Genomic DNA, 23,882 nt, shown 5'->3' on the forward strand with positions numbered 1-23,882 from the left:
AGATGTGGCGAGAAGTCCCAGTGCTGCATGCCTTGTCAGGGCCAGTCAAGCTTTGGGTGTTACCTCGGTCCATGGGTAAAGTAGGCGTATCTTCCAGCCAATTGTGATCTCGCTAGTTTGGTCGTTTGAGCTGGTGATGTTTCTCCCTGGAGGAGATATTGCCTGATGTGAGACGTATGGCTTTTGAAGGCGTGGGTTGCACATTGTCCTTGTGACGTTGTCGGCACTGGTCCAAAGGATAGCCATGTTCAGTAGGATACACGAACGAATGGAAGTCCAACATCCACATGGTTCGTTTTGCTGATGATGCACGCATTGTAAGAGTGACTTCATGCAGGCATCAAGTCACATTGTTAGAAGAATAGGGTCGATATAGGCAGACGCGGGCTTGCCATCGCGACCAGTCGTCTGCGGAATAGATGGGTAAAAGCCATTGCGATACTCAGCTGCTAAGGCGCGCACGTTGAGCGGGTATGACGCGCAGTCGTCTCCTGCCCTCACCGAGGGGCGCGCACCTTCATGCCCGAATGGTCTCTTCGGAACGAGGTAGCAGGGCCCATATATATGTGTGATATTCGTCATCGCGTCGCAGCTATACTGATGAGCGGTCTTTGAGTTGAAGACCTTGCGTACGGGAAGAAGATGCGCGTGTTGTTGAATGTTACGAGTTTTGACGCGGCCGGTGGTCCCAACACAAAGCCAACGTGGCATGACCACCTCCGCGGCGCTGTCTTGAGCGCTATTGGTGGAGCGCGAGTCAGCCCAGGAACTCCACAACTCCATTCATCACCCAGGGGCCTGACTTTTCCCACTCGCGCCATGCCTTCTCAATCAACGATCTCGGACCAGGAGAAGCTTTCTTGTAAAAACGATGTTCCAAACCCTACATCTCTGATCAGAAATGAGCTGTTGGCATCGATCTTGTCCGGCGTCTGGTGATATGAGAAACAACACGTCGCACGTCTGAGTTCTTGTACTTGCACCGGCGACGCATGGAGTGCGGCGCATCGTGATGGTATGAAGGCTGGGTTGACAAAGCCTGGATTCGCTCGCGTCAAGACGGAATCAGTCTGATGGGCCGTAGCAAACTGCACCACATTTGGCGTGCTGCCGTGTTCCTTCCCTCCAACCTTCACTACATCAGACGGGCAGTGAACCTTTGACGGCTACCACTCAGCTTACCCGGGCAGAACGGCATTCTCAAGCTCTCAAAGATGTTGTTTGCTTGATTGCTAGCCAGAAGAACACTCCAGGCCGATGCATATATCCCGTCCCGGAACTGATAATTCATGTGTGTAGAAAGGCAGCCATGGCACGAAACGACCACGAAGTATTGGGTTGAGAAAATGCTATGATGAGCACTTCCATCGCTTTTTGTTACCTATATCTGGCTTAGGTACTCCCGCAACACACACGAGATACACGATGACTGAATTCGCCCAATAAATATGGAAGGGATGAGAAAGAGGGTCTGGCTTAGGAAGTTACAACCTTGTGATCAAGGACGGAACGGCGTATCACATCGCAGATGCATCATGGCCATAATGCACGATGGGACAGATGATGTCAAGCAAGGTTTTCATTAACTCTTTCAATATGGATGAATATGAATGGGTATCATCATGGTAGTAATTATTCATATCTTTTTCTTCCGTCCGTCCTCTAGCATGATCGAATCTGCGCACCGGGAGCGGCCTCCATATCGATTCGACCATGAGCCTGCGTCTCGGGGAGTCTGAGGCAGCAAGATCTTGAGACACCAGCGGCGCACGGCGATGTCGACGTTATCGAGTTAGCCGGCGAGGCTGCGCTGCGAAGCGCCCTACTTTTTGGGTCTGCGTCGGTTGACGGAATCGTATAAAGGACTGAATGTAGAACTGGGGAGACCATCGTCGCAGTCCTCAGCAGTCTCCGCCCAGCACCTTGGCTTTGCCTTTTCCACTGTCGCACTTGTCCATTCTCTGAATCACGGCAAAGATGCTGTGACGTGGCCCTGCGCTCTTCTGTGCCTTCTTCTTCTCCTTGCCCTTCCCCTTCTTCTGCTTGTCTTGACCCTCTCCTAGAACTGACCGCATGCCGTTATCGTCTTGCATTGCCTTCTTCATCACCTTCTGCTTCTCTTTGTCCTTTGCATTCTTCTTGTTTGCCTGCACAGCTGGCATGACTGGAAGCGCCGGGGGGCGGGCGTTGTCGATGGCAGAGGGACCGGGCTCGGGGGAGGCCTCGACTGCGGTATCGACGTCCATCTCCTCGTGCTCAGGCTGCGCATGGCTAGCCTACTCCGCGATCGAGACATCCCCTATCACGCTCGCAATCTGCCAGCACGACGGCCACTTATTGCCGTTTTAGTCCTGCCCGGCCCATCGCACACGATACTCCGGTTCGTCGGACGTTCCTGGATATCTTTTGTGTGTCAAGCAGTCGACTTTGTAGGTATCTTTGGTGTGACCCGCCGGAATTCGAAGCTTCGCGCGAGTGCGATAAGTGCGCGGCTCATAGAAGTTCATGCCACGAGCGGCTGAGTGGTGGGACAAGCGGCGCGTGGGCGCGGTGGAGCTGTCAGCTACACACAACGTTAGTACGACGATCAGGTACAACGCGGATGGCGGTAGCGGGTCAGAGCAAGGGTCCTACCGTCGCGTGTCATAGTGGCGGGGTAGCGTGGGCGCTACGTTGCTGGTGTGGCCGAGAGAGATCGCGGTTGGGCCGGAGATTTGCCTGTGTGCGCTAGCCGAGCCTACGTCAGATGGTGAGGATGCGCAGCACTTTCTTCCAACGACGAGACCGGCAAACGCGAAAGCAGCATGTATTTTATCGCAGCAGGCATGAGAATGACGACTCATGTACAGATTTCCACCCTCGTCCAGGAACGGAAAAGACTGACGTCGTTTCTGATTGGGTCCTTGTCTGTGCAGAGGTCTTGGTGAGCTGCGGCGGTTTTGGCCCAAAGTCTCATGGCTGCGCACATCCGATCTCCGCCATACCCCGGATCCTTTGTCGCATTGCCCATCTCGAAGTACATGGCCTTTTGCAATGCTGATGTCTACCCGTCGTGGTTGTGGTGTCGTATGGCACTGTTTTGCAGCTCGCCAGCAAGCCCCACGCGCGTCGCATCCCGTTTCGCCCGGCGACGCCACCATGTTTACGTCGACGGAGATGAGATATCGCACCCGCTAGGTCTTCGTGACAGAAGCTCAACATGATGATGAAGGTGCCATATACTCGTCTGCATGGGTGTTCATCGATGACATTCTTCCAACCTGTCCGTCGTCCACAAGAATGCTCGAAAGGCCGAGAACGTGTGAGGGTCGCATAAACAGAGACAATGGCTCCAGCTTATTTTTCCTTTGGACTTCCCTGAACTCTTATCGTCATTTCGAATTTGTGTCGCTGCGAGGCAAATGTGAAACACTGATTCAACGCCGTTACTCTCACCCCTTCGGTTCAGCGCCGGCGCAGTTGCGAGGTCAAGCAAGTGCTCGCATCGCACCTGATGCATCGCTTCCCCTATTGGCTAATGGTCCGTCAGCATCGAGAGCAGTACCATCATTATCATTGTCTACTCCTACCGAGGCAATTTATGCCATCCACAGCGCACTGCGGGCGAAGCCAAAGACCACGAATCATTGCCTCACACCTCATCAATATTCTGACCAGATTACAGACCCAAGGCCGACCTAGACGGCATGATAAATATCGCGTGTTTCCTCCCGGATGTTCTCATCGTGGCATATTCTACGCAATCCCCAGAACGTTATCTCTACCCAGCGGACGAGAACAGTGGCAAGATTTCGAAATCGCTAAACATCAATCGGACCTGCACTGTGACCCTTACGTAAGTACATGATACGGAATCACGTACCCTTCTCCCCTGTGCTTCCCCGCTGACTTCCAAGATCAGGCGCAATGGACAACCGTCGTTCGCCCCTACCTATTTGGCTCGATATCCTGTTGTTCATAAACCTCACGATTGTCATGGTCTGTACCTCCAAGATCTTCCTTCACAGTCTCGGCTACTTGGATGCCCACTATGTCTCGGGGTCGGACGCAGATGCTCGCGTGTTGCTTCTAGGAGGGTTCGTCATGATCCTGGTTGCCATCATGATCATGAGGAGAGCACAAGCTGTCATCAGAGACGTGGAGAAGCTCAAGTCTAGCATGTCGCTAGCCCGTCGTGAGCTAGCTGTCGCCGAGCGTAATCGTCGAGAGTCGCGAAGGGAGGAAGAGGACGAGGTATTCGAGCTCATCTTATCGGACGCTACTACCGATACGATTTAGGCAAACCTGAATGCACTCCGAGCCTATGCCGACGCCAACAACGACATCATGGCGATCCTGGACAGAATGCACGGTCGCAAGGACCCCGATATGGCTTCTATCAGGAGTGTGCTCGAGGTCAGAACCGCCATCGAAGAGCTGAGGAGGAAGAGTGGCGACGAGTTCGAGATGTACATTGCTCGCTTGGACACTATCCGCTCGGCTTTCAGGCAACGAGACACCTAGGATACGTACCATGTTCTTCCACCCGAACTTTGTTAGCGAGACGAAGGAGGTCGTGGTTCCTTTCATACATGTATTCGTGTCGAGAACTTTCCTAGTTACTGTAAAGAAACTCAGCTAGCACAGCAAAAGTTTTGGTAGCGTCTTGCCAGTTCTTTCTCTATACTGAATTGATGTCTCCTCTTTTGCGGTGCCCATGTATCAGAGTTAGTTATAGCCAGTGTACTACCGTCTTCCTCGCTGGTCCATCTTCACCCAAAGGTGCTGCGGAAAGAAGAGAAGTAAGCCAAGGAGCATGTTTCTATTGCGATGCATCGTCTTCTCTGCCAAGGGTGATACACAAGACCCTCATCCCTATGGGAGATGGAAAGTCCAATGATCTTCAACCTCACTTCCAACCCGGACGTGTAGTCTAAAAACCGCGTGTGAATGTAAGTACATTAAGGCCACCAACATGTCGATTGGGCGAGCAATGCGGAAAAGACAAGCCAAGGCTGGTACGACGGGCGGCTCGGATCGATACCATTTGACAATGAGGCATCATGCCGGCTCCCTCCCACACAATATGACATTGACATTGTTACCTGCTGAGGTGCGGCACCGGTATGGCAATATTGGGACCGGTGCGATATACAGGCCACATCTGAGCTCGTCGAGGGGCCATCAGGCTGTGCGCATTCCTCTCCGCCTCTCCTCGCTACCCGACACAACCCACGATCTAGCTCACAGGCCCATCACCTCAGCGGGATCAATGCCATGCAACCGGGTGTATGTAGGTGCCGTCCTCCTCGTGTATCACCAACCCGCCGGCATAGCAAAGAGCGGCTTCGCTTATTCGGACGTCGTCGAGGGGACAGATTTTGAAGAGGGTCATCGTGGGCGCATCGCGGGCTGGGACAGGTGCTGCAGACAATCGCATGGCTGGCCCGGATCGACTGGAAGGAGGCTCGAATGGAGATTGGAGGCGAGCGATGTGTAGAGGACGGGAGCATCAGTCTCGACCGCCAAGGCGTAGCGCAGTGAAACCGCCAAGATCTTCGAGCGCGGAGATACATGACGATGTGCTGTGTTCTACATCTCACCTGATGGCATTGGCTTTGCCCGGCACTGCTCCGATATCTTGTCATATTGTGGTGTCGGATCAAGCTCCTAAACGGTGAATCGAAAAAGACGGGTCAAATGATGCAACGCCAGTAGCCGTATTTTCTCCTTCTCACTCGGTCGGCTTGTCTGATCTCGTACGCAGGGAAGGGTGGTTGATACGGGGAGCGGTCGAAGACTGGTCCGTGTGCGTATGCGGTGAAGCGTGTGTTGACGGACGATGAAAAAGAGTCGCAGCCTCGTACTCTTCTAAATACCAAGAGTCAGTATGAAGCCAATCTAGATGAATGCAGCCTGGGCAGTTCGTACCTTTGGATGGCGGTGATTTGGGATCGCAGCGCGAGCTCTTCAAATCGCAACACCCTCCTCATGGCAGTTGATGCGCCTCCATACGCGCCTCGGTACTTATAATGTCATCTCTCCCCTTTGGACACACGATTAGAGGTTGTGGCGCCGTTGGCACTGCTGGGTGTTGTGTTTTGGCGTTGCGATCCGCGCCGTACATGGCTAGTGACGTCGCATCACCAACGGCGCATCGCATTGCTGTGAGTCGAGAAGAACGCAGTAATGGTGGTGTAGAGCGCGGGATCAATCCAGGGGCACGGGTACCGGATGCGCATACGGGCGTACGCGGTGTCCTCACTCGAGGGCGCGGTGGCCTGCGATCTTGCCCGGGTGGAAGCTGACTAGTCGGCACGTGATGACGACAGCTTGGCAGGGTCCTGCCTCCCCGCAATCGAGGCTCAGCGCATTTGCCAGATGCTTTCGCATCCTCGTACTTCGTCGGCACAAAGACGAACACCTTACCTGCCAATGGCGGCGCTGTCGCCCACGAATGAGAGGCATCATATCCTTGTTGGGTGCGGCCTCGGGGGCAAAGCAGCTGACTTCCGCGCTAGACAGTTCGCACTTAAACTCAACGAACGGCGACAATACTACACCAAGCATATTTTTCTGCCTAAGACTTCGAAGGGAGATGAATTTATAGTGGTATCAAAGTTTCTCCAACATTTTGCCCGGATAAAATCGACTCATCAGCCCCAGCGATAGAGAAGTAAACGGCACGGAAGACGATGAACTCAACGATGCCAATTCACATGCGCTGGAACGAAGTCAAAAGAGTCAAGCCATATTCCGGCACCAATTGTTTGAGAAAGAGCTGGATACTGGTCCATTTATCACCCCAAACCGTGCGCAGAGAAAAGAAAGCTCCGGAGCGCAGCACATCATCCCGATTCCAATGCCAGCCATAGTCCACCACCTACAAGTCTTTGATGATGCTCTTCATGAACCACATCATGACAATGAGCGAGAAGAACATGAGAAGTAGGGCCTGTCCGATCGCCACGGCAGCCATGATCATGGCGACAATCGTGGCGAGACCCTGACTGATAACCACGCTGCAGAACATCGTGATAACCACCTTGGCTTTGGCTTTCGCTAGGGCCACGTCCACCTCTTTGTCAAGACTTCCCACCCGGTGAGAGGGGACTGGCGCTTCTGCATGGTCGGGCGGACTGGCGGCTGAGAGTTCAGATGTAAGCAAACGTGTGCAAAAGGTCGGTGGTGGCGCCCAGTTGAGGGGAACCCTAGGGGACGAATCGACACTTATTCGACAGTGTTTCAATTAATAACTAACACTACACTATTACTAATATTCTTTCGCTTGTTCTTAGCGCAACATGCGCTATTTACCTATTCCTACGCCTATAACCTAGGCACACTAACGCAGTACTCTAGCTATCTAAGCCTTATTTCTATCCCTAAACAGTTCCTTTATAAAGTCTGTATCCTTCTTACTTATAATCTTCCTTATACCTTATTTTTGTTAGAACTTAGTAAGAGCATTAATCTAATGCTTAATAACCTTCTCTAATATGCCCTCTCTGTTGCTCTAGTAGAAGAAGAGAACCTACTAAAGGATATGCTAGCTAGTTTGCAAGATAACGCAGGCTTTCTTAACGTTAACTTATGCTACAACTATATTATTAGCACCTATCCCCTATTTAATGCTAGCAACATTTTTCTTAAACGCTAAGGCTAGGTTACTGCTAATATTGTAGCTATAGAGTTCTTTAATTTTGTCCTACAGCTATAGAGAGAGTGTCTTATTATTAAGAAGAAGAGTAGGAGCTGTAGGCGATAGGTTAGAGTTGTTAAGGATTTAACCTAGAAAGAGGGCCTCGCGGCTGTTAAAGCGTGTAGACATCTATTTAGTTAGCGATGTACAGTAGCAGCAGCAGCAGAGATAGAGGAGTACTTACTAATATAGTAGGCGAAGCGGGTGTTAGAGGATAGAAGGATATTCTTAGAAAGCTTTTATATTGCGCCTAGTGTGCGCAGCACTATTAGAAGTATCTTAGTACTAACCCTCTATACGTAGAGGTCTTAACAGACGCCTACAAATAGGCGTCGCGTTAATAGCACACAGTACTAAAGTATCCCTTTAGCAAAAAATCAAAAATGTTAAAATATTAGCTAGGGGCTTAGCGCGCTAAGCCCTACAAAATTTACTATCTAATCGCGAGCAGGCTGCGGGGGCCCTGCACCTTATACTTATCCCTATATTATATATACTGTTGCTTGCAACACAAACTCGATGAATTCAAAATACGTGTGCAAAAGGTCGGGTATATCGTACCTTCCACCGGCGCTACCTTCGGGGCTTTGACCACAGAAGGCGCGTCCTCACATTCATTCTCACCCGGGTTCGACGATGGGCGTTTTGCCTTGCCTGCGAGGAGTAGGTCGTCATATGGGTCTCCCTCAGTCTCTGGTCCAACATCAGTTTCGCCATCACGGCTGTCGCACCACGATCGTCACTTACCATCGCTGGAAGCATGCATGGTGAAGAGCGTGCTGATACGTTCGGCGAGCGGGCTGTCGAACAGCCGGTCAGGATCACCAAGCTTGAAGAGAGGTTGCAGCTCATAAACCTCTTCGTGGCGTGAGTTGTTGGCATTGCCGGCGCCCGACATGACGGTGAGGTTGTAGAACGTCTTCGATTTGAGATGGTGGGCGTGTGGTGATGGGCGAACAGGGTGATAGCACGATTTCGAGGAAAGATCAGCCGTGAACAGACTTCTGATGTCGTGCTTCAAGAAAGGGGACGGGAGCTGACTTCTTATCCAGACCGCGCTGCACGTTCGATGCTCTTTCAAACCTTACCAGCGATTGCGCTTAGAGACACTATATTTGGGTAACGTATGGCCACGTTCAACACTGTCCGTGTTCTGGAACTTCTTCAATCGACCTTTGGCCCAATCTGCTAGCCGAGACATGAAGGATTCGCTCCCGTCTCGATCATAAGAAGCAGAGCATCCAGATACCGGACCTTAGCAACATCGTTCGTATCTTTGAACTTGCCTTCACTCATGACAAATCTTGTCTAGCTGGCTGCATTATCAATGTTCCTCCGTTCATCGTTCGCAAAGACCAGAGTACGATGCGGCGACCATTGGTGCTCGCGCGAGTTGTGCCGTTTCGGGCTCATGCGGCACAGACACAACGAAGTTACACAAGACGCCGCTGCCGCTAGCCACGCCGAATTCATTTCGTGCGAAACCGGGTACCAGATCCTTCCCGTAACCGATGTTCTTGGGGGCGCTGTCAAGACCAAAACAAGCAACGCACCCACGTGCGCGGGGAGAACGTTCTTCGCGATAACACGCATTCGGACTGGTAAAAGCCAGTGGTGTTAACCCCTGCGTACTTCGTTCCGTGAGATCTGCTAGGATCTTCAAAACATTTTCCATTGATGTAGATCGAATTGAAGCATAGATATACTTGTTCCGTGCACAGATAGACTTGTATCTAGCCATGTAATCATGCTAACTTGTTGCAAAACCCTGGAAGAACGTCTGCGCACAGTGATTGACACTTGAAGCCTCATTACATCACTGGCCATGACGGCATTTCTGACCAATACTATTCTCGTCGCTGTCTTGACAAATAGAGAACGCACAAGCGTATCGTCCCCAGACGCGGTTGCAACGCGGTCCTTTCACAGTGCAGTTTGAAGTATGCTGTAAGAGGTGTCGATAAGGCTAGAGAGAACTTGAGCGCTCGTGATTTGAGTGAGACGTTGTTACACGGGCAGTAGAGAGTGAGCATAGCTTGACTGAAGAATCGTCGGCGACGATGCCTGGGGTTGCGAAGAACTTCCGACGCTCAGGAGAAGTCGTTCCATTGATCTTGTCGATTACTCAGATTGAACTTCGCATCCGTTAGCACTAAGTCTAAGCTGGTCATTCAATCGTGGAGAAGGAGAAGACCTCGATCTGCCAATTACAATTTCGTAGTGCTACTGGAGACGCAACTTGACATATGTACCCGTTTTGTTGTCATCCCTCACGGCCTCTGTGCTACCTATCTCACTCATAATCCATGTCCTTATCTTCATCCTCAACCTTGACGACTTGTCTACTGTGTCAATCACGAACCTTCGTCACACCAGTGCCCGCACAAGCTACTAGCAACATCGCTGCGCCGTACTACATCGACGTCATCTTCACTTTGGCCATGAGTAGCGTGGGGACGTCCAGCTGCAACTACGTCCATGATGACCTGAGAAGGCATTGGCGGAGCCCGATAGGATGACCTGGCGGCGGACATGGAGGCGACATACGTGGTGGTTGGCAGGACCACGGGATGGCAGGCCTGTGTTGTGGTCCGTATTGATGGTCCAGGGCTGCGATGGAGAGTGATGCGACGGTATTCATGGCGGAATGGACGGTCCAGTTGGGTTGGGACCTGATCGAGTTGATGCACCGCCCATAGCCGCGATGCCAAAGTGCGACGGCAAGGGCTCCATCACATCCTTAATAACGACGTTTGGCAAATCCACGTATATCGCATTCTTTGAGGTTGCCGTAACCGTCCCGTTTTCCATGCACCATGATATGGCGGAATCCTTCAAACGCCACTTGTATATGTTCTTGTTCGAAGAGGGAGACCCAGGATGACCGTATAAGAAGTTTGAATGCTAGGTAGCGACTGCGGATCGGGTACGATCGTACGTATAGCTCATCGATGAGAGCGTCCGGCAATGCCATTCGAAGACATGCTCGTGATTCCGCCTATCTCGCCTCCGGCTACGTGTTGAGCTCCATGTTTTACGGAGCGAGGGTACCCAGGGACTGGAGAGGGAGAATCGGCTGAGGGCGAGCAGTCTGGCTGCAACAAACTGGGAGCGTCAAGTTGTCGTCGCTTGAGCAGCGCTGAGGCGGGCGGGGTGTTGGTGGGGTGTAGTATCGGTATGAGCGTTCATATGTAGCGAGGACGTCTAGTGGACCGTCTTGAGGTCGAATGCGACATTGGCGATATTTTGGCAATGCTCGTCGTCACTGCCTTGCCAAAGACAAGCGGCATGTCCTAAGGTGTCGTGTCAGTCGCGACAGAAGCAGCTTTGGGGATAGTGAGGTGAGCGTGTACCTTTGAACGTTGAGAATATTGCGATATCGCTCGCATTATATAGTCATGTAATGCGTGTAGGGTAGAGCGATTGCGCTGTGGCTGTCTCTTGGGCGTGTGTGAATGTATCGTAAGGCTGGCGGGGGCTGCTTGAGGCGCCGACGCACTCCTCCAAGGTTGACGCGCGCGGGGCCTTGGCGGCTACGTCAAACGGGCGGGCAAGCGTGTACAGGAGAAGGACTGCCCGAGCTCTGGCTGCGGTGAGGGCGAAGGCAAGGTCATCATGGAGGAGGCGATTGTGTGGGAGTACAGGTAGAGGTGGGTGGTCGGGCGCGTCGCGGTGCTGACAGTCGCGTTCCGGGTGAAGGTCGGTGTCGTCCAGGTCAGCTGAGCATGTCGTCTCGACGCAGTTCAATCGTGTAGAAAAGGGCTAGGGCAAAAGGGCCGTCCGAGGTGGAGTGCAACATTGTCGTTGAATTAAGAAGGGTGTCGGCGCCCCAACCTTCGGGTTAGCGCCCTTTTGCGCCAATTCCCCCGCTCAAGAGATCCTCCCCAACAACCATCCGACATCTCAACACAGGCTAGCGGACACGGCCGCAGACTTTCGCACCCGCTACTCGTGGTGGACCGACTGTAACATGCGGTGCCATGTCGACTTTGTGGTCGCAATAACCTTTTGGTGGTATTCACCAGAGCTCACGCAAGCTGGTGAAGAAAGAGGGGAAAGATTTGGAGAAGGGGCTCAGGATGTGGTGCCGGGTTTTAGTACGCCGCTTGGTACGAGCTATTTGAAGTACTCTTCCCGGGCTTTGAACATCTTGAGTTGCTGTCAAGACCAACTTCAGCCTGCCGTCTCTTCTCTCCGCTCACATCCACCAGCACGTCGAGGCCGAGGCCCGGGCGTTGACGTCCGCCAGCATGGCCAGATCGATCAGGTGCTTGCTCATGTTCCGCGGTCTGTGCCCCTTGGCTGCTGGCCCTCTACTGATGTTTGCGTTCACTCCAACATGACGGAAGCGCGAATGTAGACGAGGCGCTGTATCTTTGGGAATTACCAAGAGATGAATGCTAGAAGGTGCCTGGCTGTCGACATCTGGAAGACTTCGCTTTGGGGCTTGCCAAATGTAGAGATCTACGAAGTGCCATGGCTCTGGGCTAGCTCGTGGAAACCTCAGCAATCTTATGTTGTTATGAGCTGATTGCATCGCAAAACCGCAGCCGCACTGTCCTGTGCCATGGCTAGAACGCACGTATACTCGGAGTGGCTAACGGCCTCCTTGCTGTTAGCCCATTGTGGATGTGAGGCATGATAACTTAGTCGGAGGATTTTGGGAAGATTTGTTGAACTACTTAGGGTGCACTAAGATACCCCAATTTGTCTAGAAATTTTGGAGCATTTGTGCTATACGTGCTACACCACCAAGTCCTCCGGGAACCGCACGAGTCCTCGCCCAATGTTCCCTGTCTGATGCTTCTCGGGCATCTTCACCAGCCTGAACACATGCTAATTCCGTGCCGGACGGGTCTGCATCTTGTCGACCTCACCTTCACGCGGTCCTCAGTTCTGGTATCAGACGTCTCCGTATGACAGCCAATCATCGAATAGATCATCGGGGGGACGTGAAGGTGCTTCATCTGCACCACCCAACCCCATGCCATCAAGCCATCCGTGGATGACTTCGAAGCTCTTCTTCATCTTCTCTTCTCCGCTATCAAGGCCACTCTCGCAGATCATCTGGGCGATATCACAGCTTGGTTTAGCGGTGTTGGTTCGACTCTGGTCGCCATGAGTCGAGCGGCGGTGGCGGAATTGGCGTATACCTTTCGAGTCTTGGTTTCCTTGACGAGGCTCTTGCCTCATAATGCCAGTCTGCATGGCTGGCCCAGTGCCTGGGAGTCCTACGCTGGCTTCATTTCCGGCAGTCCAACTCTGTGAAGTGTGCTGATGATTTGCTGGGCCCCTGGTGGCTATCCTTGGTCGGAGCGCACTTCTTGCCAATGAGCCGACAACGTATGCTCTTGCGGTTGCTTCAGTTGACATCACGACACGATCGAAGACGTTTAACTGATAACGTCCGGTGGGTGTGCTTTCGAATGGCTGAGGTCGTGTATGGTTCGCATCTTGCCCTTGTAGTTGGGAGAGTGTGCCGCGTGCGTCCCGACTCGCATGGTCGGCTTGGACGCTCCATGTTCTCATGTGATCATCACCCATTGTTCCCGCTTTGTCACGCCGCGACGAGTATAGACGGTGGAGATGGGGCAACTTGGGCTGTTGCAAATGCTGAATGCACACGTTGGCCACCCAGATCGGGTGAGGTGAACGCGTCCTTACGTTTCGCGTGGTCACGCACCTGCCGAAAGCAAAGTCGAGGTGAGTGACGGCCGCTGGAGATATGCGCTATAACAAGATGAGCTTGTGTGGATTGATCAATGAATGGAAGTAACATACCCTCGGTAATTGACAAAGCTTTATGGGAGTAGCGAGGTGGCAGTACTCGCCGAAGGTGTGGTTGATTAAGACCAGATGGTTGTGACACGGACAGTACAGGCATGAGAAGGTGATTCGATGGGATGGTAGAGGTTGGAGGTAAGATGTGTACTTCGATATATATATGGGAAATGTATCCCGCACGCGGGAGACCGCCTCTAGGATCGATAAAGGCAGATGGTGAGAGAAACGACGTCAGTTCATGTGGGCAATCGAATTCCCTGTTACACGATCGGCTGCGCTTCTTGTTGTGGGTGCGAAGAACACATTGTCCTCGCTCACAGTAAACACGCGCATGCAGCAAGTCAACTTCGTCGACAAAACTCAGAATTCGAAGAACTCTGTTTGACTGCTTTTGGTACGTGAGATAAGGTAAAGTGAGTCATGTATCAATATTGAAGCTCCCATAGGTTGCCATTGCCCGATTTGCAGCTCGTGCTTAACACATCCCCTCCACGAACACCATCAAAGATGCAGAAACGCACCTTTTGTTGATACTACTCAACAAAGTGAAACGCGGTGGATGTCACCAACCGGGATCGATCACCGTGATAGACCTGAGTCGATGCCCTTTATGCATCTCATCGCCCCGTCGCTCTTCAGTTCCATGCACTCGTAAAATCACTTGCCGTATGGTGTCGATATCAAACCTCTCCGTATACCCACCAGTCCGCTAGTAAGCCGCTTGAAGCAGTGGCTCAGCAGGCGCTTGGTTGTACCCACCTAGCAGCATCTCGTTTATCCAACGACGGACGCGTCCAGTAGTCTCCATCTCTTCTTTCTTGTTATCGAAGCTACCCTTGCTGATGTTTCGGCTGTAATTTTCACAAGGACTACTGGCATCGTCTCGCATCTCGTAACTATCGTCTATCTGGGTAGAACGGTGGTAGCGAGAGTCCATGACTGCCACGCGCGGGTCGCCGGTGGTCTTGCAGTTTCCTTGGTGGAAGCGGTCGGCCCGCTTGCGCCTTGCATCTCTTCTGGTGACTGTCTTGACCTTCTCTCGCACAGCCTCACCCGTCGTACAGGTAGCGATACTAGTGGCAAAGATGTCCTTTGGGATTGAGTGGTGCGAGAACAGGTGAGCTCGACGAGTTGGGCGCTCGCAGCCGTCCCTTTCGGGTTGATCTTGCTGCGTCGTGACAGCTTCATGACGGGCGCGCGGGCTCAGTTCAGTGACTCCCCTTCTATCGTTGAGCTTGGTGGAACCCTAGAAGCAAGCCAGGTTCTTGAGCTTCCAGGATTCTTGGTCGCTGGAGGGTCGCACTGGCAAGCCACGTCGGATGGGCATCATGAAGACATACAGCTTGTGTCTGAGGTCGCTACAACGACCAATTCGATGGTGAAATAGCAGTTGGGGAGTTTCGGATAAGAATGTAAGTCGTGGCGATATGTGTGCTGAATGACAAAGCATGCGCCGCACGCGAGAGATGGCACATTGGCTCGATGATAACAAGTGGTGTAAGAGAAGAGTCCCAACCAGCAACAGAACTCCTCGCTACACATCTTATCGCGATCACGATTGATCACAGCAGGTGAGAGACGGCCTTGTACTCGGGGCCATATACTTGCCAATATGGGACAGGATTCGGTGCGCCGCAAGACTCTGATACTGAATCGAAGCTGAAGCCTCACTCCAAAGAAGTTCGCTCGATAGGGATATGTCCATGGGTATGGTCGAACGGTGAAACTTTGCCCAACCTCAACCAATGCCTCGCTGTCAGTCATTGGTCAGCCGACCCAACGCAGCCACTCACTTCCCAAACCTGCAGACGCCCGGGGCCTAGTATATAGCGACTCTGACAGCCCAGAAATGGGTATTATGTACTTCCCCTTCAAGCAGCCCACATCGAGGGACAGAGCAGTGTACAAATAGCATAGTTAGCCAAGGCTAAATGTCACTAAAGGATTGCAGAACTCGATGGAACAGGACAAAGTCCACTTGTCAGACACTTTTGGAGACGCTGGAGACGCTAGAGAAGCTATAGAAGGGACGACTCGACATGGCGGAGGAGCGGGGAGCGGTCAACCATAGCAGCAGCAGTGCCAAAAGTACTTTGCCATATGTCTTTTTCGTCATGCCCGGGAACAGCTCTTCGGCGGTTGGGAGGTTCCATAGAAATGTTTCGTTCGTGGTCGAGCGTTTAAAGGGTAGAGGCCCTCACCACCTTCCTTAGTTGCATTCGGGATCGGCTCTTCAACACGACGGGACGTGAGCCTGCGCCAGCTACGCCGCCAGCTACGAACGACAAGAGAACTGCTGCGCAAACGTCCGGCAAACGCGCTTTGGTTCGGTGATGTCGGGCTTGCCGAGGCGTGTTTGGGAATTCAGCGAGAAGGGCGGTGACGTTTATTGGTGTGCAATCTTCTTGGTATCAACGCAATTCTCGCGTCTCTGGCTATGCTCCGTTTGTAGTGGGAAGCCTCGGAGCGAATGGTCGACGCGGTACCCGCATAAGTACTTGGCTGAGTAGATGTTGACTGAGTTCAGAACAGCTTCGATGAGGGTAGCGATGATAATGCCGATAAGTATGTCGACTTTGTTGCTTCTGCTTGGGGGTCCGGGGAATTTGGCAACTATCGGTATCAATCTGGGAGGGTACATGCTGCAGATGACCATTGTAAATAATACAAGCCTACTAACTTTCCTGCGGGTTAGGACATGACAATGTATGTGTCGAGTATAAAATATTTCGGAGTCATGATTGACTGACGAATTCGAGCTCTCGGTCGTGGTACTGAAGTCTTGCAGCGATCTGTAAAGACAGTTTTAGTTCTTGGTATATAATGATGTCAGTGATGATGGCGATAAGAGTGTCATAGCCGTCATAGCAATCATGGGAGCTTGTCTCCTACTCATCGTGATTCGTGACGAAGCGGGACCGTTCACATCGACTCTGCGCTGACTTTCGGTCTGATCGCCGTATGCGTTCAACCAAGAGCAACCTATAACTGCGACAGTATGGTAGAACTGGAATGGAAAGAGATCGTTGTTAAGGATGCCGAGTGGGTGGCCGCGTACATATGCGCACTCCTCGAATTGGGGGCCGCTGTCTGCAGCGTTGTGCTGCGTCACAAGCGGTCGTCAACTAACAGCGAGGCGACGATAACAATTTTCGAATGAGATGGGCCTTTTGGTACTCATGTCGGAAGGCCGAGAGTGGGTGACGATGTCGTGGGAAGCAGGAGGTGAGATGACGTGGTGATGCACGCAGAAGCGCCAAGCCTTGCTCCACCTCAACAACCACCAAGCCGATTGTCTGCAGTACTCTTCCACCGGACTCGGCCCAACATCAGCTGGCTTCCCCGGCCTCGCAACAACACTCTTCAAAACATGAACCCTTCTCTGCCCGGATAAATCTCGCCTTTTCTTAGATTTCGGCGGGTCCTTGGCGCGTCCAACCGCAAAGCCAACGATGTAGCAACCCACGAAAACGCGCCGCCGACAAAACTTACGACTTTGCTCCGGCAGCCGATCGACCATGACCCGACACACCCGCGCCCCAGAACCTTCTTCAGCAGACTCCGGCGGCACACAATTAACTGCCCAGAATGCGCATACGAATGACGGAAAACGAAAGCCACTAAGAGTCACTCCCCTCCAGCCCAGCGCAGCCACCCACTTCCCACGGCCAACAGCCCCCGGGGGATGCGGCACGCAGCGATGCGCACGTCTCAGGCTTCAACACGCTCTCTGCCCGATCCGACGCGCCGCCGACGCGCCGCCGACGCGTCGAGTGGCGCCTCGGGGCCCCCAGACAGACAACCGGCGGTCAGGGTGGCCGGGGCGGTACTCAAGACTGGCCCGCAGGCTACACATGTTCAAGGGCATCGTGCGGACGGCGGACGGCATGCCCAGAAAACATGCCGTGCGTAATGGGCAGGCTGCGAGCAACCAAAGATCGTTACGTCATCTACCCGTTTCTCGTATGGGCCGGCCGCATTGTGAGAGAGTCTTATCGTGGGCTGCCATGTCTACAATCATCGCATGTCTGATCAAGTACTTTGCTGATGTTTGCGCAGATCTCCGTCGCTTCCCCCCTCAAGCAGCGCGACCAATGAGCATGACGATCACGGCGCCATAGACACCACAGTCTACACGGCAGCTCATACGGCGGTTCATACAAGACACCGGGCACGTCGATGTCTACCAGCGACTACTGTATGGTGGCATTGCCCGCGTCACCCTCAACTACCCTCGATATCGTTCGAACGCGTCCATCCATCCAGTCCGCATCGTTTTCCGATCTCAAGAAGGAGGCTGAGTAGAAGCCAGCGGGCATTTGGGCGCTCCTCACAAATATGTACAAGACAAGGGGTGGTCTCCTTCCTACCGTGGCAGATGTCGCACCCCATGTGGGCCTCAACTCCATCGCCTTGGATTGGTGGAGGTTGTGCGCGACGGTCCCTCGTCCTTTGATGAGCAACCTGGTTGCGGCAAAGGAAGAGGGTCTGGTCGGGTAGCTGATGGCTTTGCGGCGGAAGCTCTCAATACGTCGTGCGGCGCCATCACATACCGATATCGCGGTTTATCGGGCGCCCCTATACTCCGTGACCAACGCTCTGGACGCGCCGTCTGCTGCTCAGGTCTCATATCAACATCGAGGAGACAGGCATACAACAATCGTAATGAGTTCGCCGTTCTCGTCCTGCTGCTCGCTGCTGCAGCCACATAACACACATCCGGGCCGACCGAAAACGACACATTCCGAAGCACACCATATACGCGATGAAAGGAGTTACCAACCGCCCAAGCCTATCCCTCAGTCGTTCCTCTGAATGCTATGAGCAATCTGGCTGCAGCATAGCGAAAGGAGCAGACCAAGCACCTCGTTCCCGTTCGCCCTCTACCAATGCCCATGAACATCCGTCATCGGTTTACACATTCTAAAGTAAAGCAGGCATCAAACTAGACTCCTGTCCTATTGATCCCGTACACGAACCTTACTGCCTCCATCTTTCAAGCCGCACACAGCATCATCTCCACCAGCATGTACGCACAACAGTATCCTGGACGCCCCTGCTGCTGATGCTCGGACGTGTACGACGATGCCACACCAGGATCCGATCTCTTTCCCTTCAAGTGGCGACCTATCTGATGCGCGGACCAATGCCTCCATCGCTTGACCCTTTGTGAGCCGTCGGCGTTACAACCGAATTGTATGTCTATGCAAGCCAAAGCGAGAAGGGAGATAGAATTACCCATGTCGGACTGAGGACGCCAAGCAGGAAGGATAGAGCAGGGTTGGGGGGATTGGATGTAGAAGGATGAGGAATAGATTAGAAGGACAGATGATGAAGGAGAAGGGTAAGAGAAGATGGAGACGGGTAGAGGTTGAAGAGGAAGAGTGTAAGCCTAGGAGCAAAGTGAGAAACCGAAGATGACAAGCTAGCCAGATACATCTCCGCCATGCATGTTAGAAGACTGAGTTCGGCGATCGATGCCCTTCCGCGAGCCCCTCCGCGGGCCCTTCCCTGACGCGAACCTAATCACCAACCCGACATCCTCCAAAGCCCGCGCCCTTCTCGTCTCCCGTCGAATCCACCACCAGCAAAAAGCTGGTATCGATTGCACAAAAGAAAACATGGCGAAGAGCCAATCATCGAGCAAGAAGCCGATGCCGCTCTGGAATGGAGGAATCGGAGGACATTTCTAATCTCCGGTCATCGACCTATCTCTTTTTTCGTATTGTGGCCGCTCGCGCCGAGATTGGTCGGGTGTTGGGCCAAATCGTAATCTGCTCCCCGTCTCTTGTACCAGCGCATATTCAGCGTTGGACTACCCGCCTCAATCGATCTTTCCAGTGTAGTACCATTGTCATCCTCTCCGTCTCCATCTTCCTCTAATCTGATTTGATACCACGTGTTGCGTAGATGGGCTGGCGTTTGACGATGCTGACGGACGCGACGGCCATCTTGTCGGCGCAGAAAGGGATTGATACTGGTCTTCCGAGTCCCGTAAACGTTGACCGAGCTATTCGCTTTGTCGCGCAAACCGATCGCATTACTCAGTGATGAACAAGATACGTTGCGAGCTAGCACTTTGGCATGTTCCAACTCGCGGTCCTAAGGGTGATGGTGAGCTTGCTGGCGGCCACATTCGCTGGATACTCCTCGCTCGACTGCACTCACGACCTCACTGCTCACGTGTTCCTCGTCGCTTAAGATCTGGTAGCTTGGTGTCGCTACAGGTTGGCGCGTGTCTAGACCTTTCGAAGACGCGTGCGACGTGAGAGGCCCTTCTAAATGAATGGGGCTATATCGGTGGAACGGGGGAGTGGGCCCAGTAATGTGGGCGGAATCGCGACGCTGCGATTGTCAGCAGGTACCTTACGTTGTGATGGGTCATGGACGACTGGGAACAGTCATTTACCTTTGTCATCTCGCCTTCGTCGAGTGGTCTGTTGTCTTGAGGACGCCAGATTGCCATATTTGGTGAGCAGCGCATCATGTTGTTGCTAGTGAAAGGTCTAAAGGTCGAACGAGATCAAGCAGACGGTCGCTTCGTTGCAAAGTCTGGTCGTTGCTTTCGTTTATCGTGGTGAGCGAGGAGATGCGTTTGCAATGACGTAGTGCTGTGAGCCTAAGCCTAGGAGCTACATGATAAGGGCGGTGGTAAACGAAACGCTCTCCGAGTGTGGTGCTGCTGCGATGCTTGCAATGTCTTTCGTTTAGTCTACTTCTTAACTTGCCATCAGAACTGCTCTACAGGCATTCCATATCACTTCCTGTTCAATGCCGCCTGTATTCATTACACTAATGTCATCATTGCTGTCTTCTCAGCAGTAACCTGGGATGCGATGGTGTTGACGTGATGGTGATGACAGGATATCATTAGATTACTATCCGTCTCGCGCCAAGGACTAGAGTGCGATCCAGTGATGGGCCGGCATCTACATTGCGTGGACGGGATCCTATGGCCTGGAAGATGCCCGTGGTTGGAATGATTCTGGAATGATGCACTCTCGATGGGAGGACGAGGCTGAGTTGCCTGGGAGGCTTCTTCCATCGTACCCATCTTCAAAGGTGGAATCTGAAGAAGCCACTTGTCGCATCCGGTAACGCTTCGTCTTTTTTTACTCTACACTTTCGATCTGTAAGTCCGTAGGGAGAACCCGTTCTGGCATCCGTTTCGAAGCGTTGACTTCGTTTTGCGATGTCCCTCAGTATAGTAGACTGGCGGTCGGTAGTCAGGTTCTCCATGGATTTGTGCACTACAGAAGATGCCGCTGCCGTACAAGCGGACGAAAATTATCGGAACATCTCATATGTCAAGTCAGCAGTGAACACGACCAGCTTCAGTATGCGTAGAAACAAATGTGACGGTGTTACCGCGATGGTGTTCTCGTCATGGTTGCTTCGGGGGCCTAGCTCGCCACGTGCTTGCTGAATGAGCCAATCGGAGAAGGTGGAGGTGTCACGAAGAACACCAAACCGCTGCAACCCTCCTACATCTTCCCCTAACAGTCCCCGCGATGAACGGTGCCCTGGTCATATACCCACCGCAAAATACCGCATCTTTGATTTAAGTAGTGATGGTCACGGTCTTGCCCGGGTATATTTGTCGTCATGCGGCTGGACAAAACCACCAAAGGTCACAGATTGTTGCCCAGGATTGGGAGGTGGCATGTCGCGCTTCCAACTTCAAGCATTTCGACTTCATCGACCGACTCGCCATTTCAGTGCATGTTGATAGCGCATTACCGCATTAACTAGCGTGAGTGTAAGACTGCTTGCAGCGAGACACTGGCCATGTAAGTCGACGACGATGTGGAGTTTGAGGCGAGGCTTTACACGCAGGAATAGCTGTGCTGGTGAAGAAGTACGCCGCAACGCGCAAAAGTGTAAGGAGCGTCACCCACATTGCAGGGAAGTCCTGTATCCGAGGGAGCTTGATTGCGCACCGTCAGTATGCTATGTAAGGTTACAACTCTTCATATCGGTATGCCAGGCTCAGCAGCGCGTGGCTATGGAACTTCTAATGTCGCAGTCTGATCACTGTCCATTACGCAAGCTGGACCTCCACGACCCCGGGGAATCTGCATGCTGCGTAATCAAATCAATTAGTGAAGTAGAGAAGCATATGTTGGAATGGGTTTTTGCCCGGGTAGAGTCGATCGCGGTGCCTGACATGTAGAGTCTGAATGCTCGTTCCTCAATTGGGAAGTGACGCGTAGTTCAAGTGCGATGTCCATGACCAGTGCGCGAGGAACTGGGCGCCATTCCGAACAGAAGCAGTATACTCTGGCTTGCTTGTCGACCCTTCCTTGACGGTGGGGAGGGGTTATGGGAGAATCGAGGTTTCCAGGGCTGGAGACGAGGACTTAGGCGAACCCGCGATAACGTCACGTGCTAGGCTAGCTTATCGACACCTGCAATCTTGCAGGCCTCCAGCTTGTCGGGGACCACCTGCACTCCACGCGACACCCATTGCCACCACCTAGGCTGACGACACGACTCCACAGCGGCTGCAAAGCGCGAGATACGCCACGATCACATGTGGCGCAGACCCTCGCTGCGATGCGAAGTCACCCTCGCATACGCCGACGTCAACACTACCACTCCCTCAGACCCCTTGCCGCCGCCGAGACCTGGCGCCCACTTCACACGCCGTTGAGGACGTGAAGACTTCGGCATTCATCTCAAGAACTATGCGCAACGTCATCGCTACATGCCGCGCACTATGGGAGGAGGCATTGGTCGCGACTATCGGTCGGGCAGAGTCTCGAGAGGATTGAGAACACCCCCGCGGGCTGCCCTTGACCGGACCTGCCCTCAGCAACCCTATGCAGTCTGCAACGCCTACGTCTTGACCACCCACGGAAGATCAGTCGGATCGAACGCTCGGTGCATGTATGTGTGGAGCCAGCATGTGCCGAGTTTCCGGGCGTTTGTACGAAGCCAATGTCAGCGATGCGATTGAGCTCCTTGCACCACATGGCCAAAATCGACGACAGAGAATATGGAGACTTGATACAAGGAGAGACTCGGCGCTGGGATAACATCACGGAGCTGCTGTACCATACGCAACGACACGTCGTTCAATTCCTCCAGTCCGCCGCACCCCCGAATTATCGCGCCTCGCCCGTCGCCTCGACTGATCGCACACGGCCAGCATACGCACACGAAGATAACCAATTGACTCGCTGCTATGGGTAGAGACCGTATATTCGGAATGAGTACGCAATGAGTTTCGCGCTGCTTGCCACATTTCACCAGGAACAGGTGCACTTCCAAGAGCTGATGCTTCTTGTGGCGGTCACGCCCTTCTTTGCCCCGTTTCCGGGCCCGAGCTGTTCACGAGCAACAACGTCGACAATCCCAGAACCGGTGAGCTTCAACATCGGAGAGCGTACTTTGCACGAACGCGGATGCAGCTCCACCGGATCGTCCCTCCATCCCATTCATTCGCCCCGGCTGTCTGCGAGACGGTCAGTACACCGGCCTGCAACGCCAGTTCTACCGACATATACGTCCAGCGGCCGGTAGTCAGGGCAAAGTGATAGTTGCACAACGGGGAGACGCCGTGGCAGGTCGAGAGGAGTTCAGCATACGGATAACCACTCGATCTGGCGCCCGACGTGTTCGAAGAATTCCTGATCGCGACGCCGCCCGGGAGCTGCACGACCGATTGGCCAAATCACACTAGAGCCGTTGCCCTCTACGGTCTTCCCCTTGCGATGAGAAGAAACGCGATGCGCTGAGAGAGGCGCGAGAATGGCCGGTAGGTCTCTTCCTTCCCATGCGGAGCAAACCCTTGCTAACAGTTCGCAGTGCTTCGCGACACACTATACTTCCTCTTCCTCATGCTCCCTGTACAAGCCCGATCTCGTTGGCGCAACGCCGTTGCAACATTCACGCTTACGCATACGATCGGAGGACGGCTGGGTGGAAGAAGACACCAGGCCTGGGGTACACAAGAGCGGTCACAAGGAGAGGATGGCACCGGAGGAAGAGTGCTTGCAATTCCGATGTACTGCCCTGAGCTGATGGCGGCGTCTGGGCGGTCGGACAGCTTACCATCTCATGAACGAAGTCCAGCAGCTTCCCGCGTGCGACGAGCGTCCCAATGGACGGCCCAGGGTTTGAAGGCCCCCTTCAGTATGCGGCATGCGACGCCCTTGTCTCGCGACATCACGGAGATGCTCACCCATCGAGGGCGTTTAGAGCAGTGACTGGCTTACAAGGCGCGTGGGGTGAGTTTCTGGGTCGACCATCTTCTCGATGCTGGACTCGATGGAGTGGGCAGCAGCCGAACAGGGTTAGGGCATGGGCCAAAGCCGTCGGTCGGTCTACGTTGTGCTTAAATCAGTCGCGCATGAAGCAGCATAGACGAATCATTACAGTCAGCTATGCGCACACCTTCTTTTTATGTATCGGT

At 53.2% G+C, this 23,882-nt stretch overlaps 2 protein-coding genes across 2 annotated transcripts; one reads left to right on the top strand and one right to left on the bottom strand.

Moving 5' to 3' along the window:
* Positions 1-1,901: 1,901 nt before the first annotated feature.
* Positions 1,902-2,246, bottom strand: J4E84_010259 (uncharacterized protein; the record flags this gene model as incomplete). The annotated part of the gene is made up of 1 exon (XM_049392815.1): positions 1,902-2,246. One exon carries the CDS (start codon positions 2,244-2,246, stop codon positions 1,902-1,904), a length of 345 nt encoding a protein of 114 aa, XP_049239507.1.
* A 1,660-nt stretch (positions 2,247-3,906) lies between these two features.
* On the top strand, positions 3,907-4,503 carry J4E84_010260 (uncharacterized protein; the record flags this gene model as incomplete). The annotated part of the gene is made up of 2 exons (XM_049392816.1): positions 3,907-4,233; positions 4,279-4,503. 2 exons carry the CDS (start codon positions 3,907-3,909, stop codon positions 4,501-4,503), a joined length of 552 nt encoding a protein of 183 aa, XP_049239508.1.
* Between the last annotated feature and the right edge of the window lie 19,379 nt (positions 4,504-23,882).

This window comes from Alternaria hordeiaustralica (assembly GCF_023758085.1).
Source record: "Alternaria hordeiaustralica strain BMP 2776 chromosome Unknown scaffold_38, whole genome shotgun sequence".
NCBI lineage: Eukaryota > Fungi > Ascomycota > Dothideomycetes > Pleosporales > Pleosporaceae > Alternaria > Alternaria hordeiaustralica.